General features: G+C 41.5%; 5 protein-coding genes across 7 annotated transcripts; 2 read left to right on the top strand and 3 right to left on the bottom strand.

The window, feature by feature from the left end:
- Positions 1 to 496: 496 nt before the first annotated feature.
- On the top strand, positions 497 to 784 carry RB195_021111 (uncharacterized protein; the record flags this gene model as incomplete). Its single annotated transcript, XM_013449430.2, has 1 exon — positions 497 to 784. The coding sequence occupies one exon, from the start codon at positions 497 to 499 to the stop codon at positions 782 to 784; it is 288 nt and encodes a 95-aa protein (XP_013304884.2).
- A 4,102-nt stretch (positions 785 to 4,886) lies between these two features.
- RB195_021110 (uncharacterized protein) lies at positions 4,887 to 10,207 on the top strand (the record flags this gene model as incomplete). Of its 2 annotated transcripts, XM_064207688.1 has the most annotated exons (6): positions 4,887 to 4,944; positions 6,545 to 6,639; positions 6,762 to 6,777; positions 7,202 to 7,359; positions 7,413 to 7,493; positions 8,282 to 8,407. In XM_064207688.1, 6 exons carry the CDS (start codon positions 4,887 to 4,889, stop codon positions 8,405 to 8,407), a joined length of 534 nt encoding a protein of 177 aa, XP_064063569.1. The 2 variants fall into 2 exon arrangements, with proteins under 2 accessions (XP_064063569.1, XP_064063568.1); XM_064207687.1 differs by lacking the exons at positions 6,545 to 6,639; positions 6,762 to 6,777 and adding an exon at positions 10,119 to 10,207 and having other exon boundaries at positions 8,282 to 8,399.
- An 825-nt stretch (positions 10,208 to 11,032) lies between these two features.
- RB195_021109 (uncharacterized protein) lies at positions 11,033 to 12,140 on the bottom strand (the record flags this gene model as incomplete). 2 transcript variants are annotated; one of them, XM_064207686.1, is made up of 2 exons in its annotated part: positions 11,033 to 11,971; positions 12,030 to 12,140. In XM_064207686.1, 2 exons carry the CDS (start codon positions 12,138 to 12,140, stop codon positions 11,033 to 11,035), a joined length of 1,050 nt encoding a protein of 349 aa, XP_064063566.1. The 2 variants fall into 2 exon arrangements, with proteins under 2 accessions (XP_064063566.1, XP_064063567.1); XM_064207685.1 differs by lacking the exon at positions 12,030 to 12,140 and having other exon boundaries at positions 11,033 to 11,869.
- Positions 12,141 to 12,194: 54 nt separating this feature from the next.
- On the bottom strand, positions 12,195 to 12,563 carry RB195_021108 (uncharacterized protein; the record flags this gene model as incomplete). The annotated part of the gene is made up of 1 exon (XM_064207684.1): positions 12,195 to 12,563. The coding sequence occupies one exon, from the start codon at positions 12,561 to 12,563 to the stop codon at positions 12,195 to 12,197; it is 369 nt and encodes a 122-aa protein (XP_064063565.1).
- Positions 12,564 to 12,623: 60 nt separating this feature from the next.
- RB195_021107 (uncharacterized protein) lies at positions 12,624 to 13,007 on the bottom strand (the record flags this gene model as incomplete). Its single annotated transcript, XM_064207683.1, has 1 exon — positions 12,624 to 13,007. One exon carries the CDS (start codon positions 13,005 to 13,007, stop codon positions 12,624 to 12,626), a length of 384 nt encoding a protein of 127 aa, XP_064063564.1.
- Between the last annotated feature and the right edge of the window lie 79 nt (positions 13,008 to 13,086).

Here is a 13,086-nt window from a genome sequence, read left to right as displayed (position 1 = left end):
GAACCGTGCCTTATGATCGAGATACACAACTTGCCGCAGGGCTTATATGGGTGGAAGATGTGAGCTCCAAATATTTACCTCAAAAGGGTAACCAAATCAGTTGAGGAATGCGTGGTCAATTTACTTTGTAGACTGTCTCGCACACTTCAAATATTGGAATTGCAAATCAAAATGCCTGAATCGCTGAAAATTTCGAGCACTTATGGGCTGATGAAAAAATAATGGCCATTTTCATGTATCATTCATTATGTTCGTGATGTGTTATTTGAATAAAATCTTTTACAAACGTGGTCACGATATATATTTATCGTTTGAAAGTTTTTTTCCTCTCTCTCCGAGTGACTATGTTGTTGTTCTTATATCTGAAATAATATTATATCAAATGATATTATAATATTATCTTGTGTCGTACTTCTAGACGTTGTTGATGTGAAAAAGAGAAGTTCGCGTTATTTTACTGCACGAGTTCGAAATTGGGCGTGCTGCCGCGGAATCAATGCGAAATATCATCAAGGCGTGGGGTGATGGGACAGCTTCTGGTCGTGCTACGCGTAGATTGTTTGGAAAATTTCGCAACAGCGATTTCGGTCTCGAAAATGAGGAAGGTCCAGGTCCCTGTGGACCCTCAGAAGTTGACAACGACCAATTGAGGGCGATGATTGATATGAGAAAAGCAACGCAAGATGTTCCTGAAGAGCTGAACGTAGACCGCTCAACAGTTTTTCGCCATCTCAAGCAAATTGGAAAGGTGAAGAAGCTCGACAAGTGGATTCCGCACGACTAAAACGATAATAATAAAAAGTACTCGTTTCACAACCTGCCCTTTATGAACAAAATGAATTTGGATATAAAACTCCCGAATTCGGAATACTCGCCAGACCTCTTGCCAACAGATTGTCACTTTTTCAAGCACCTTGTCATCTAGCGAGATTGTCACTTATCGTGACCTCACTGCAACTCAAGTATGGGCGTTACCCGCTTATTCTAGCTGCTGCTTGGTGTACGTTAACATATCTTCGCCTTGGTTGGTATAAAAAAATGCTCACCAAGAAAGACGACACCGAAAATGCCTCAACGACTTCGTCGCGTCCACTACGCCGGAGTTCTACACTAACGGAATAAATAATTTAGTTTATCGTTGTGTTGATTGTAGTGATGATTACTCTGATCAATAAAGTGGTTATTGAAACGAGTGATAATATTTGAAAGTTGCTGTTTTAAGACGACCTTTATTTTTCCACCAATAAATGAATGAGCAAAGGTACAGATTTCTCATAAAGAAGCATTGCGCATTTCGGTATCAAACGAAATTTGGTAGATTTCAGCATTATTTGCACGTCTCAGCCAAGAATGATGTTACACATGAAAAAGAGTTTTGTGGTAGGAGATTTCCTCTTTTTTGCCCATTTCGTGTTCGGACTTTTTTCTTGTTTATTTTCGTTCTATCAAAATCTGAAAACTAACATGTTATCACATTTTATTCAGAAATTTATACGAACTAAACTGACGCTTTAGCAACAAACTCTTAATCGCTTCGGAATTTATAGTGCCATCTGTCATTCGTGAAATCCTATGAAAAACGCGACTCCGTGAAACGATGAACTACCATAGAGATAAAGTGGACTACATATGTAGTGCAGGATGATTTTAAAAAATCACGAAGTATGTGCAATATTTAATACAGGGTGTCCGTAAGGTCATGGTCCACTTCTTACCGGTCATAGGAAAGCAATGAAACAAGGTAGAAATATGAAATCTTCACCAAATAAAAAGGGAAACTCCTTTGCTTCCTTAGCTATTCAGTGCAGTTCGATGTGGCCCGAATTTATTGCCCGACACACGTCTAAACGATACTCAAGTTTTTCCCACACACGGTTAAGGACGTCTGGTGTTAGAGTTATTGTAACGTCTGTGATTCTCTGTTTTGAATGATTAATGTCGTTGATACGTTCACTGTACACATGTTGCTTCATATAACCCCACAAGTAAACGTCTGAAGACCTCAGATTCGGGGATCGTGGTGGCTATGGGTTGATAGAACCCTGACAGAACCTTTAACTGCTTATCCCATCGAATAGTATTATTCTTGTGGGGTCCAAATTAGGAAGCCACAGAACACACTGGACCTTCCTCTGTTCATTGAACATCTCGATTGGCGAGGGCGAGGGTTGATCCGCTGCCGTGCAGTTCGTGATGTTGCGTCATCTCCTGGATGCGCACACGCTTGCGCATCATACTACGGAAACTAGTAGGTTTTCCCTTTTATTTGGTGAAGATCTCAAATTTCCTTCTCGTTTTGTAGCTTTCCTATGACCGGTGAAAAGCGCATGACGCATGTCTAACGATGACTTTACGAATACCTTGTAGCTCCCTAAGATTTAGAAGAAGGATGATCCTTTACAGTCTTATAAGGAGATTGATGATTGAATTTGTAAAATTACAACGAACGACAAGTGAACGAAAGCAGTGTGGTTTTGCCATGAGAACCAATATTCAATTATTAAAACACAAGCAGTTATGACGAAAATTCTCCAAGGTCTCTGCAAGATCTACAACTTCAACACATACTTCTTCGAAGATGACAGTGACAATCCTAATTGTTACAGATGGAAGTCGGTTTATGATTGAGAATTTCTGTTTCGCAGGAGCTCGAGATCACTTTCAATTGTGGGCTCAACGGAACACTGCCACAGCTTTGTGAAAGCTATAATCGAACTGCATACAAAGACCAAATCCTGATCAAAGAGTACTTCTTTGTGGGACGTGTTCATGGAGCAGCGTTCTAACGTACTTCGTAGGGACTAAAGCGGTTCCCACGCCATTTTTTACGTCGATTAGAGATGAGATGAGAGGAACCACTCCCGATCCCGCAATCTACAACCCTATTTCTAGTTTTCCCAGTTGTTTCCCCACTACGTCAGATTCGTAGTATAATGTATTTAAGAAAAAAAAAAACTTCTTAATATTTCACCTGCCTGAGCACGATATTAATGTTGAAATCAGATTAGGCGAGGACACTATGCGCTAGCAACAAAAACATAGCATGTTAGAAAGGGCATGTTTTTGTGAAACGGAAGTTGCGACGATGCCTTTTACAACGTAATCATTCATAAATATTGTCTATTTATCTTCTGTATGTACCATTTTTTTGAAACTACAATATTGCAACCTAAAATATCATATTGGCTCAGGTTAGTAGTTATGTTGCTTCATATTAGGTTGTCCTCTATCCACGAAGCAATCTGGAATTATACGGGATATCCATAGAAGAACGTTATTGAGTGTTAGATGCACTTTCATTTTTGTCGGATTCTGTGAGTGCACTTCTTATCAGCGTTGAACGTTTACGAACCTAAACATTCTACATTCTAGTTCTGAAGAAAAGTCCTTAAGAATTGTTTCCGTCCCTTGGATGGTATCGCCCCCTAAATGTATGCTTTTAATATTTTCTAAGTCAATAGATTTCATCCGTGCTTAGTATCGAAGTCGTTGGGCCTATTTTGTCTAGAAATACTGTTTCTGGATGGAATAGGTGTGAGGTGAACACAGCGCTGCGCATAACTTAATAATTCTGTAATATTCAGCTACAATAAAGTATTTTTCGGTAAAAGAAAAACTCATATGTAGTAAATGTACAGTTTTTAGAGAGTTACTTGAATAGAAGTAAGTCATATTTACTTGGTTGGTACTGTAATGAGTTTAAAGGAGGACATTGTCTAACCTAGAAATCCCACAATTTTCTCACTTTCGGTGTAGTTTTGTGGAGTTATGCTGTTTGCATGTTTGATGTATTTCCACCAAAAATGCTGCATAATTAATTTATGTCCGCATTCTAATTCATCCTTGATTACATTCTCACATCATTGCTGACTTTTTTCACTGAGCAACACAAGAAAACACTGAAAAATACAGAAAGATAGGGGAGCTGCAGTGATCTGCAAAATCAGCTGATATTCATCTGACTTTTTTACGTAAATACGTTATTGCTAATCGCTAATGCTCAGTGAAACGTCGATGCAGAAGGGAGATATTTGATTTAGGGAAGAAACGTCACTTAATATGGTCAGTGCACAGAAAGTCTGAATTTTCGTTAAAAAAGTTTTTTGTCCCCTTTAACGTAGTTTCTTCTTAATTAAGACCTTAAAAATTGTTGTTAAAAAAACTCATATGAAGATCACTTGCAGATCAATTTCGAAAAGAAATTCCCGCAACTGATTTTTGCGAAGAATATCTTTTCTGGAGATTTGAGTACCAGTTGTCTTAAGATGGATCACAATTCAGAGAATCCTCACATTCCCATCTATGGACTTCAGCTACCCATTGCGTTATTGCGCACACGTAGACAGAATGGCTCGCATAAGAGAGAAGGAGAAAGAGTGGGAGCAAAACCAGAAAATGTGTGGTGGTCTGGATGCGCATTTACGTGCTGCTACGTAATTACCCGATACCGGCTCCTTGGGCTAAGGTCAAGTCAACTGGATCACTCGACCGTAGCCTCTCAAATGCTTTTGCTGCTCCCTTTTGTCGTTGTTATGTGACCACAGAATATGTTAACGTTACGAATGTCTGAAGCTAACTAAACACTAGGACCAGAAGTGTTTGCCAAAACGAGTATCACATTCCGGTGAATCTGTGTACTTTAGACGGCTTTTGTTTGTCAACATGCAAATCATATCATTTCAAATCCTTAAGAAGAGCGTAGCCTTCCTAACGACACGGGTTTTCAAGGTTTTTGGAATCTAGTTTCACCTCAACACTCGACCGATTCCACGCGATTCAGTCATGTCAACAGTACTATTTCAACGTCATTTCCAGAGATTCACGCTCATAATTGCTGCAAACGCTTTTTCCCGTTCAACAGATAGAATCGGTACTAGTTTACTACTATGATGTATCCGACATCCATGGGAATCACATTGTTCCTTGCATTGTCTTTACAGCCAGGTTTGTACTTTACTTCACATCCTGAAATGTAAACGCAATAGCGTTGAATTTGGTCAAATCATCTGGAGAAAACCATTCTTTTGAGTAACTGAGTATTGCATACCAATAAATTTGGCAGTGATTACTCACATAATTTGGAACTGAAAGCAGATATATCTAGTTCCATGCACTGCTAAAAAACAAAGAGTTACATAACTACATCGTCAGATTTTCCACAATTTCTTACGCCGCCTATTTTCTCTGTTTCAACTCCACAAATGTGTCTATTTTTTTTCCAGCTACTCTATCATTCTTTTCCAAAATTAGTCTCTGGAAGCTCGACACAAATCTCACTTACTTTCACAACCATAAACATTCCATAAAAATTATCTTTGTTTTCGCAAAGGGTTGAGAAACAATAATAATAATAGAATAATAATTATGATATCGCATTTCATCAGTTACCTTCCACTGAAATATCCTAGTTCCCAATGACTTCCTTTAGCTGCAGAGATTTCTTGTTAATTACTGCTATATTCTCATATTAATTACGGCAGCTTCAGTGAACAAAAAAAAATATAGGCATCAGATCTCAAAAACGATCACAGAGAGATCTTCACTGGGTTTTTGCAAGAATCTCAACCCATTCATTCATTTTCCTGATTCAGGATAACTCCCATAAGTTCGCTATGTAACACTACTATTCGTGTTCTTCCGTATATTCTTCTAGTTCCATACATTTCTAGTCAGTACCAACGTAGTTTATTTCAAATGTCAAATTCAGAACAAAATAAATCAAGTTCTGACTAGTAATTGTACGAACACATCTGCCACAATTACTGGAGTATTCGTTAAGCTTTTTCTTTCATATGGTAGATTATTTTGCGTTATTTTGTATGGAATTCTTCCATCCACGATTTATCAACGCTACTGCTCGGTTCTCGTCAGTTCTTTGAAGCGCCAAGTAAAATAGAAAACTCGTCCACATAGTTGCTTGGAAGCGCACGAAGTACGTAATTGTTCGCCACGGGCCTCCCTTACCATCCAGAGTTAAGACGGTGAGATATCCAGTAATAAATTGGAGTGACACGCTAATGGGGAGTAAATAGTAAGGGAGAAATTGCAAGTCTATTGCACCAGACATTTACTATGTACCCGAGAAGTTCCTATTACCACCCGAACTGACGAGTGAAACTACCTGTATGCCATCGGAATGTCAAGTATATGATACGGAAAAACAATTTTTTCTTGCAATCGTGTCTGCTACACAACATTTATTTTTGAACGAAGAAAGAATACTAGTAAATACTACAAGGTTTTTCATATACACCTTTTTAACAATAAAAGTTCATTCGATCAATTTGGTTCTTTGGTCGGCAGGAAAGGTTGGAGGAGTGTGGCGTGTCCATATCTGTACAAAGTTCAAAGTCTTTGGACACGTCTGTTCAGAGTTCAAAGTCCAGGGATACGTAGAAGAGAACGCTTCAACTGTTTATTGTTTGTTTTCTTAATATTTGAACTTATTTTCTTGTTCAATCTGTTAACAATCACTCATTCAAGGTTAGTGTACTATTTATAGTGTATTACCATAACTGCTGTAACTCCACATAAATATTCGCAGATGCTTTGATCTCCGCTAAGAGATCACTAGGTGATCTAAGACGTGCCAAACACTTCGACACCACCCCCAAACGGAACATTCGCGAACATCTCAAGGTGGGGATCTCGGCATTAAAACCCCAGCTATTGATGGAGAGACCCGACCCTCTGGATTTTCTGTCCGCTATACCTTCCACCGTCCCTGTTGTTCTCATCAAGCCTATTCCAATTCTTCTTAGAAACTGCGAATTTTTGGTTAGTTTTTTCTCCTGTTCTTCAAAAGAATTTGTCCTTTCTTATTCATATTTATGTCCATTCTTATTTCTATTTATATAGGAGAGTATTATTTGAAAATGTTTGACGGGTGTAGCGCAGTCGTCAAGAGATTCTGCAGCGACTATACGGTCGATGATCCGAAACCACACTAGCGCCAACCAAGCCTTTCATCATTCCGAGGTCAAAAAATTGGTACCAGAGTTGTCTGGAAGGATACAAACAATGGCTTGATACATTGGCTGGCATCGCGGTGTAAATCATGGCTTAGGCTGTGTGTTGTAAAATTCAAGCGCTTCTGAATTGAAGGCGAATGAGTAGGCGCAGCTTAACGTAGTTGTTCAAGGTTTTCTTCTCGTTTGTCCACTTCTCACGTCCAGGTTCCTCATTGAAATCTCTGCTTTAGCCTTCGGATTACGAGTATGCTCTCGCAAACGTTACGTGTTCACCTCCACGGCGGTGCTGCAACGAGTTCACATGCCAACACATGAGCGATGTGTTGAACGATGTATTGAGAGTATAACATTCTGCAAAGCTGCCGTTTTTACACCATACAAAGAAAAAGTGAGTTGACGCCAAATGTCATCGAGATCTTCTGATAATCTCAAAAATTCCAGTTAACTGGTGTTTGTACACTCTATTCGGAAAACAGCGCTCAACAACCAGCAGCACTTCATCCTGACGCATCCGTAGAACCGGTAGGTGTCATTTATTCGACGACATTGTCGGAAGAAACGAAGAAGTGACGCGGCAATTATCCTTGTCGTTTTAATAGCATAGTAAACAAACATTGATGTAAATATAGTAGTTTGTGCAGTCAAAATAGAGAAGTAATATTTTCTTCACCGATAGAAAATGCAACCGAATACACTGAGGCCAGAACGGTCTGATTTGTGCTGCAAGTGCTTAGGCAGTTAGGGTCACAGTGGGTCCCTCGGTTGCTGCAACCAACTGCAAAGTTGAACATGGGTCCCAGGGCGCCACTTCGAGTGTAACCCCCTATGCAATTCTACAAGTCAATTCGTTGTGACCCACCTTCTGAGAACTGTTCTTTATAAGAACGCGTGATAGTTTTTATGCCACTACAACTGGTGATACGGTTCCAATTGCCATGGAGCTTTTTTTTTCATAGACAGGAACTTCCAAACAGGACTTTTCTTATAAGAATTGATGCCGATTGAAAGCAAAATTAACACGTACAGCTGGTGTACTGTAACATGACCATGCGAGGCGTCCTCGTCTTGAAATACACTATTAATGTAATATCTTTCCGAGCATCTGAATAAAGGTGATGTAGTTTCCCAAATTCTAAGATTTACTATTGGTCTGGTGTGCTTACTGTATCTGCTCTGCAGCTCTATTCGAGTCCACGAGGCTTCGAAGGAGGTCCTGTTCCTCTTCTTGTTTACATTTAATCAATATTTCAGAGATCTTTAATAGCATTTATTTTTACAACTACAAGATTCTTATAATTTCCATTATTAAGGTGTCTACAGTTCATGAATTGCTACAGTCCTGTCCTCAGTTTTCCTTATCGGAGATAACCTATAAATTATCCACGAATCATCGCAAAAGGTTGGAATATGGCAGTGAAAGAGGTAGAGGTAAGTGAATTTTTCCTGCTGTGTGCGTCTTCAAAAAAAGATTAGTTACAAGTTGAGATAGATTTGCGTCGTGTATGACCTTCGTTGACACGAATTTCAACTAACGATAATGGCTGTACATGGCAAGTAATATAATGTTATTATGAGTTTTACATCGAAAAACAGTGTATAATTATGTTTGCTAACCTTGGAGAACATCGCGTTGCTATTAAATTGTTTTTACGTCCTTCTGAACTGCAACTAAAGAATAATTGTGATTGAAGAGAAATTGTAGGTAGGATAATTTGCAAGTGAGTTGGCCTTCTCGGTATGTTCCTGACAGTTGTGTGAAGGATAATCAGCGACAATTCTAAAAAAAATCTGCGGTCTCAAAGCGCAGCTTATAGATTCTTGGACATTTTTCTCATTGTTGAGGTTACAGCACTCAGAAAATCTGCCTTCGAACGATTCTTTTTGGTCATTACAATGTTGTGTTGGCGACTTTTCTAAAGATTTTCTGACTCAGTGACTTTAAGAATCTTCTCCATGGAAGGCTACGTTACCCATGGAATATTGGTGAGAGAATTCAGTTAGGCGCTATTTCTGGACATTCTACTGACTATTCTCCTTGCGAACTTTGGTGCAACCTTTTGTTTGACATTTCTTTCCTGCTCGCTAATACAGCTACACGTTCTCGCTGCATTTTGAGATTAGTAATTTTACTATGTGAAATCGGTAACGGTAACTGATATCAAGCTGTTCGGGAAGCCACTGCCGTTTCACTGAGGGTGTTTTTGACTTTGTGTTTCACTTCTGGAGTTAATAAAATACAGGAATTGGTTTGCAATTATCCTAGAGAAAACGCGAAACACCATCTACAAATCCACTTAGTGCAGACTGATGGCTCTGGGTGCTTCCAGTGAATTAAGCGCCTAAATTTTTTTTAAAGCTGTGCTTCATTATGATATTCGTGAACTACGTTCGGGTTCCTATTTACTAATGAAGAAATTTGAGCTCCAAAAATCCCCTCCAAAGCTCTCTCTGTACCCTTCAGTGCTTTGTTTGCTTGCTGCAAGCTCCCTAATAGTAAACTTGTACCTTGAATCGACGAAATATCCATATCTATATTTAGAGTGCAGTTAGACCTGTAAGACAACATTTGAACGTCAAAGTACCTCAATCGTAGATAATTGGAGAGGAACGCTGTAGGAAGCGGTGCTTCGTCGAGCGGTGAAGAACGAGGCAAGGCGATAAGGACCTAGAGCTCTGCCTGATACGATTACGAGGTTCCCGTAACGTACAGAATGGGAGGATGCCAGACTTTTGAGGGTACTCTGTGGTAATGAGGACGAATATCCGTAACACGTGCACTATGCCCCCAGGGGGCTGAATATAAGTTTTGACTATCAAACTGATTTTCGCTGTAACTCCACCGACTTTGTGAAATGCAATTTAAAAAATGTCTTTGAAGGGACTTGTGGATGCTGATTGTCGATGTTGGCACATCGTGAATGATCAATCCTCGGCGGCAGCCAGCGTTCTGTTTTTATTTGATATCTTTCTGGGAATAATGAAACTTGTAGATGATTTCGATTAGGAGAGTCCTCTCATGTGATTTATGCAAGCATTATAAGTGTTATGGTATCGATGTGGGACCCCCTATACGAGTCTGATTGCCACCTGTTCGTGATGCACCTGCTTATAGTAAATCCAATCAGACATTCGACGGAAGTTATGCAGATATTAAGAAGAAGTGCTTTGGTTCACCAAACCGCCAAAGCTCAATCCAAGTTGATCAAATACCTCCGGGAGTATGGGAACTTTCATAACGTTTCCTTACGTTGTACTGCTGGATATTGTTGACATGAAGGCACTCAGTTCACTCTGCGTCGATAGGCAGTTCACGCGAGACCCCGATGCCTGCAGGATTTTATGTGAGATTATGCTGTAGATGAGGGCTGGACAGAGCTATGTTTCAAAGATAAGAGTCATCGGCGTATATGAGTATAACTGCGACAAGCCCCACGAATCTGGGGTGATGCGTATTTCAGGTAGAGAGTTCCTATACGGGGTCGTAGATTATGGAGAGGAGGGTGATTTCGTCCATTTCTTCCTAATTGGCGTAAAAAATGGCCCAGAAGATGCGGCGCGTGCACAAGGCTGGGACGCTCCAATCGAACTCGTTGTAGGGAATAGCGTACCAGAACGCCCGAAGCCGTATCTTCCGGGCCGTTTTTTACGGCAATTAGGAAGAAATGGACAGAATCATCCACCTCTCCATAATCTACGATCCCGTATAGGAACTCTCCACCTGAAACCTGCACCACCCCACATTCGTAGGGTTACTTACTTGACTTAATCGGCGGGCTGATGTTATCGCCTGAAGCGATTATCTGCATCTTCGCCGAGATGTGCCGTCCTTGAACACAGCTCTGCCCAACCTTCTCGATCTTCTACGAGAGCTTGCACAGAACCAATCCATTCGTCGCTATTCCATATTCTGCGAAACCTTACATCTCGCCTGAACTGCCTATTCATGGCGAGTGTCCTTAGGTCCTCTTTCACGACCTCAGTCCAGAACTTCCGTTTTCGGATTTTTTTTCGTTTTTTTTTTTTTGCTTCTTCCAGCTCGAATCCGACAAACTCCTCAGAACTCATTGAAGAATGCGATGTGCCGGTCTCGTTAATATATCACCAGAGAAGCGAAGGCGATTCACTTTAGCCACTCTCGATGGCGGTGCAAGATGTTGATGTTTTCCACGTGTCATCCGCCGGTATACCACATCAATTTCTGCGTAAAGATCTTCATTGTGACATACCTTAGGCCAAAAGTAGCCAAATCGCCGTCTAAGCAGCTTTCGTTCCGTGCAGTCAAGCCTCTCCATAACCGTTGATGGTGCTGCCCAAGTCTCCGATCCGTACATCATGATGGGGTGAATTGCGGATAGGTAGACTCGCAGCTTGACTTCGTTGGTGATGGGGGTCGACCACAGGCATTTCGTTAAGGAGTTAAATGCAGAAGTGGCCTTAGCGCATCTTTGCTGAACATCTCTCTCGTAGCTGCCATTGTTCTTCAGCGTACAGCCTAAGTAACAAAACTCATCGACGAGTTCTATCGGTTGTCCGTCCACCCTGATTCCCGTTCGTGGTCTCGAAGAGATCCACATCTGCTTGCATTTATCAGGGCGTAGGCGTAGTCCATAGGCTGCAGCCGGCTTTGATACAAGGTTGACAACATGTTGAAGTTTCGTACTGCTTTCCGCGAATATAACGACATCGTCGGCGTACTCGAGGTCAGTCAAGGGGCACCCTGATGGTGCTAAGACAATGTCGGCAGGACAATGGTCGACTGTTCTTCGCATAATGTCGTCGATTGCGAAATTGAACAGGAAAGGTCCTGCCAGTGCCCCTTGTCTTACTCCAGTTACCACTTCAAACGGTGTTGTACATCCGGGTGGTGTTCGAACTGCAGCAGTTGTTCGTTGATTCATGTCATCAAGCAAGCGAATGAACTTTCCTTGTAATCCGTCGGCGTGGAGCGCGTTGAGAAGACGGGCTCGATGAGGAGAGTCGAACGTGGCTTCAAAGAAACGCTAGTTGCATTGGTTCGAATACCGCTGCCAGATTTCGAACACTCTCGTGACGATGAACCTGGTCAATCGTAGATCGGCGAGGACGAAAGCCAGCTTGCTCGTCGCGCGTTGTTTCTTCGCGATGTTTAATGAGTCGGTCGAGGATAATGCGCTCCAATACCTTGTACATAACACGCAGCAAAGAGATTCCTCGATAATTCCTAGGATCCGTGACGGATAACTTCTAGTGGAGGAGCATTATAATAGAATGTCTCCACGAATCAAGTATCCTTTCGTCTATCCATATTGAACGGGTGATCTTTGTCATCTCACGAATCCCAGACGGAGGAAGATATTTTAGCATTTCTGCGCTAATCCCGTCGTCTCCACCAAATTTTCCATTCTTCATTTCTTGAATACAGACCAGAGCCTCCGTCTCGGTCGTTGGCTCCTCGTTAACCGCATATGTCGGTCTATGAACGTGCTCGAGTTCAGGAGCTGACGGTGCTAGCCGGTGCAGCAAGGTATTAAAGTGTTCCATCCAAATTGGAAGGGTTGCTTCACCGACAGCTACTCCATTGACAGTGTTGAGGACAGGAGAACATCTTTTCATTTTGCCGCTATACTGTTCTAGTAGAGCATAGGCTTTCCGCGGGTTCTTGTCCTCCCACGCCTATTCAAACTCCATCGCTCTTGACGTGTACTCCTTATCGCGGTTTAGTTGCAGTTCACGACGCAGCTTCCTTCTATGACGCTTTTCCTGGTTGAAGTCGCCAGTACTGCGCGCGACACATAATTCCTTCACAAAGTGCATCCAGGACGCTGCTAAGAGACGCTCCCGGAAGTTACCAGAATTGTACGTGGATTTTGTTTCCGGAGATGCAAAGGCAAACTTCTTCCGTGGTAACAGAACCGGGAGCGTTTCCCTTGCAGCGTCCTGGATGCAGTTTGTGAAGGAATCCGCATCGCTAAGCTTCTTCTTTGTTCGCACTCCGACATGAATAGAGACACGTTGGCGGAATTTTGTTCTGCATTCGTCGTCTTTCAGACTTGCCATGTCGATTTTCGGTTGAAAAGAAACTCCTCGGTTTCTCTTGTGGAACCGTATCTTGAAGCCACGCTGAGCTAAGCTCGTT

The sequence above is a fragment of the Necator americanus genome, chromosome X (assembly GCF_031761385.1).
Source record: "Necator americanus strain Aroian chromosome X, whole genome shotgun sequence".
In the NCBI taxonomy this organism is placed as follows: Eukaryota; Metazoa; Nematoda; class Chromadorea; order Rhabditida; family Ancylostomatidae; genus Necator; species Necator americanus.
Note: the sequence above shows the minus strand (reverse complement) of the source record. Positions and strands in the feature narration are given on the sequence as shown.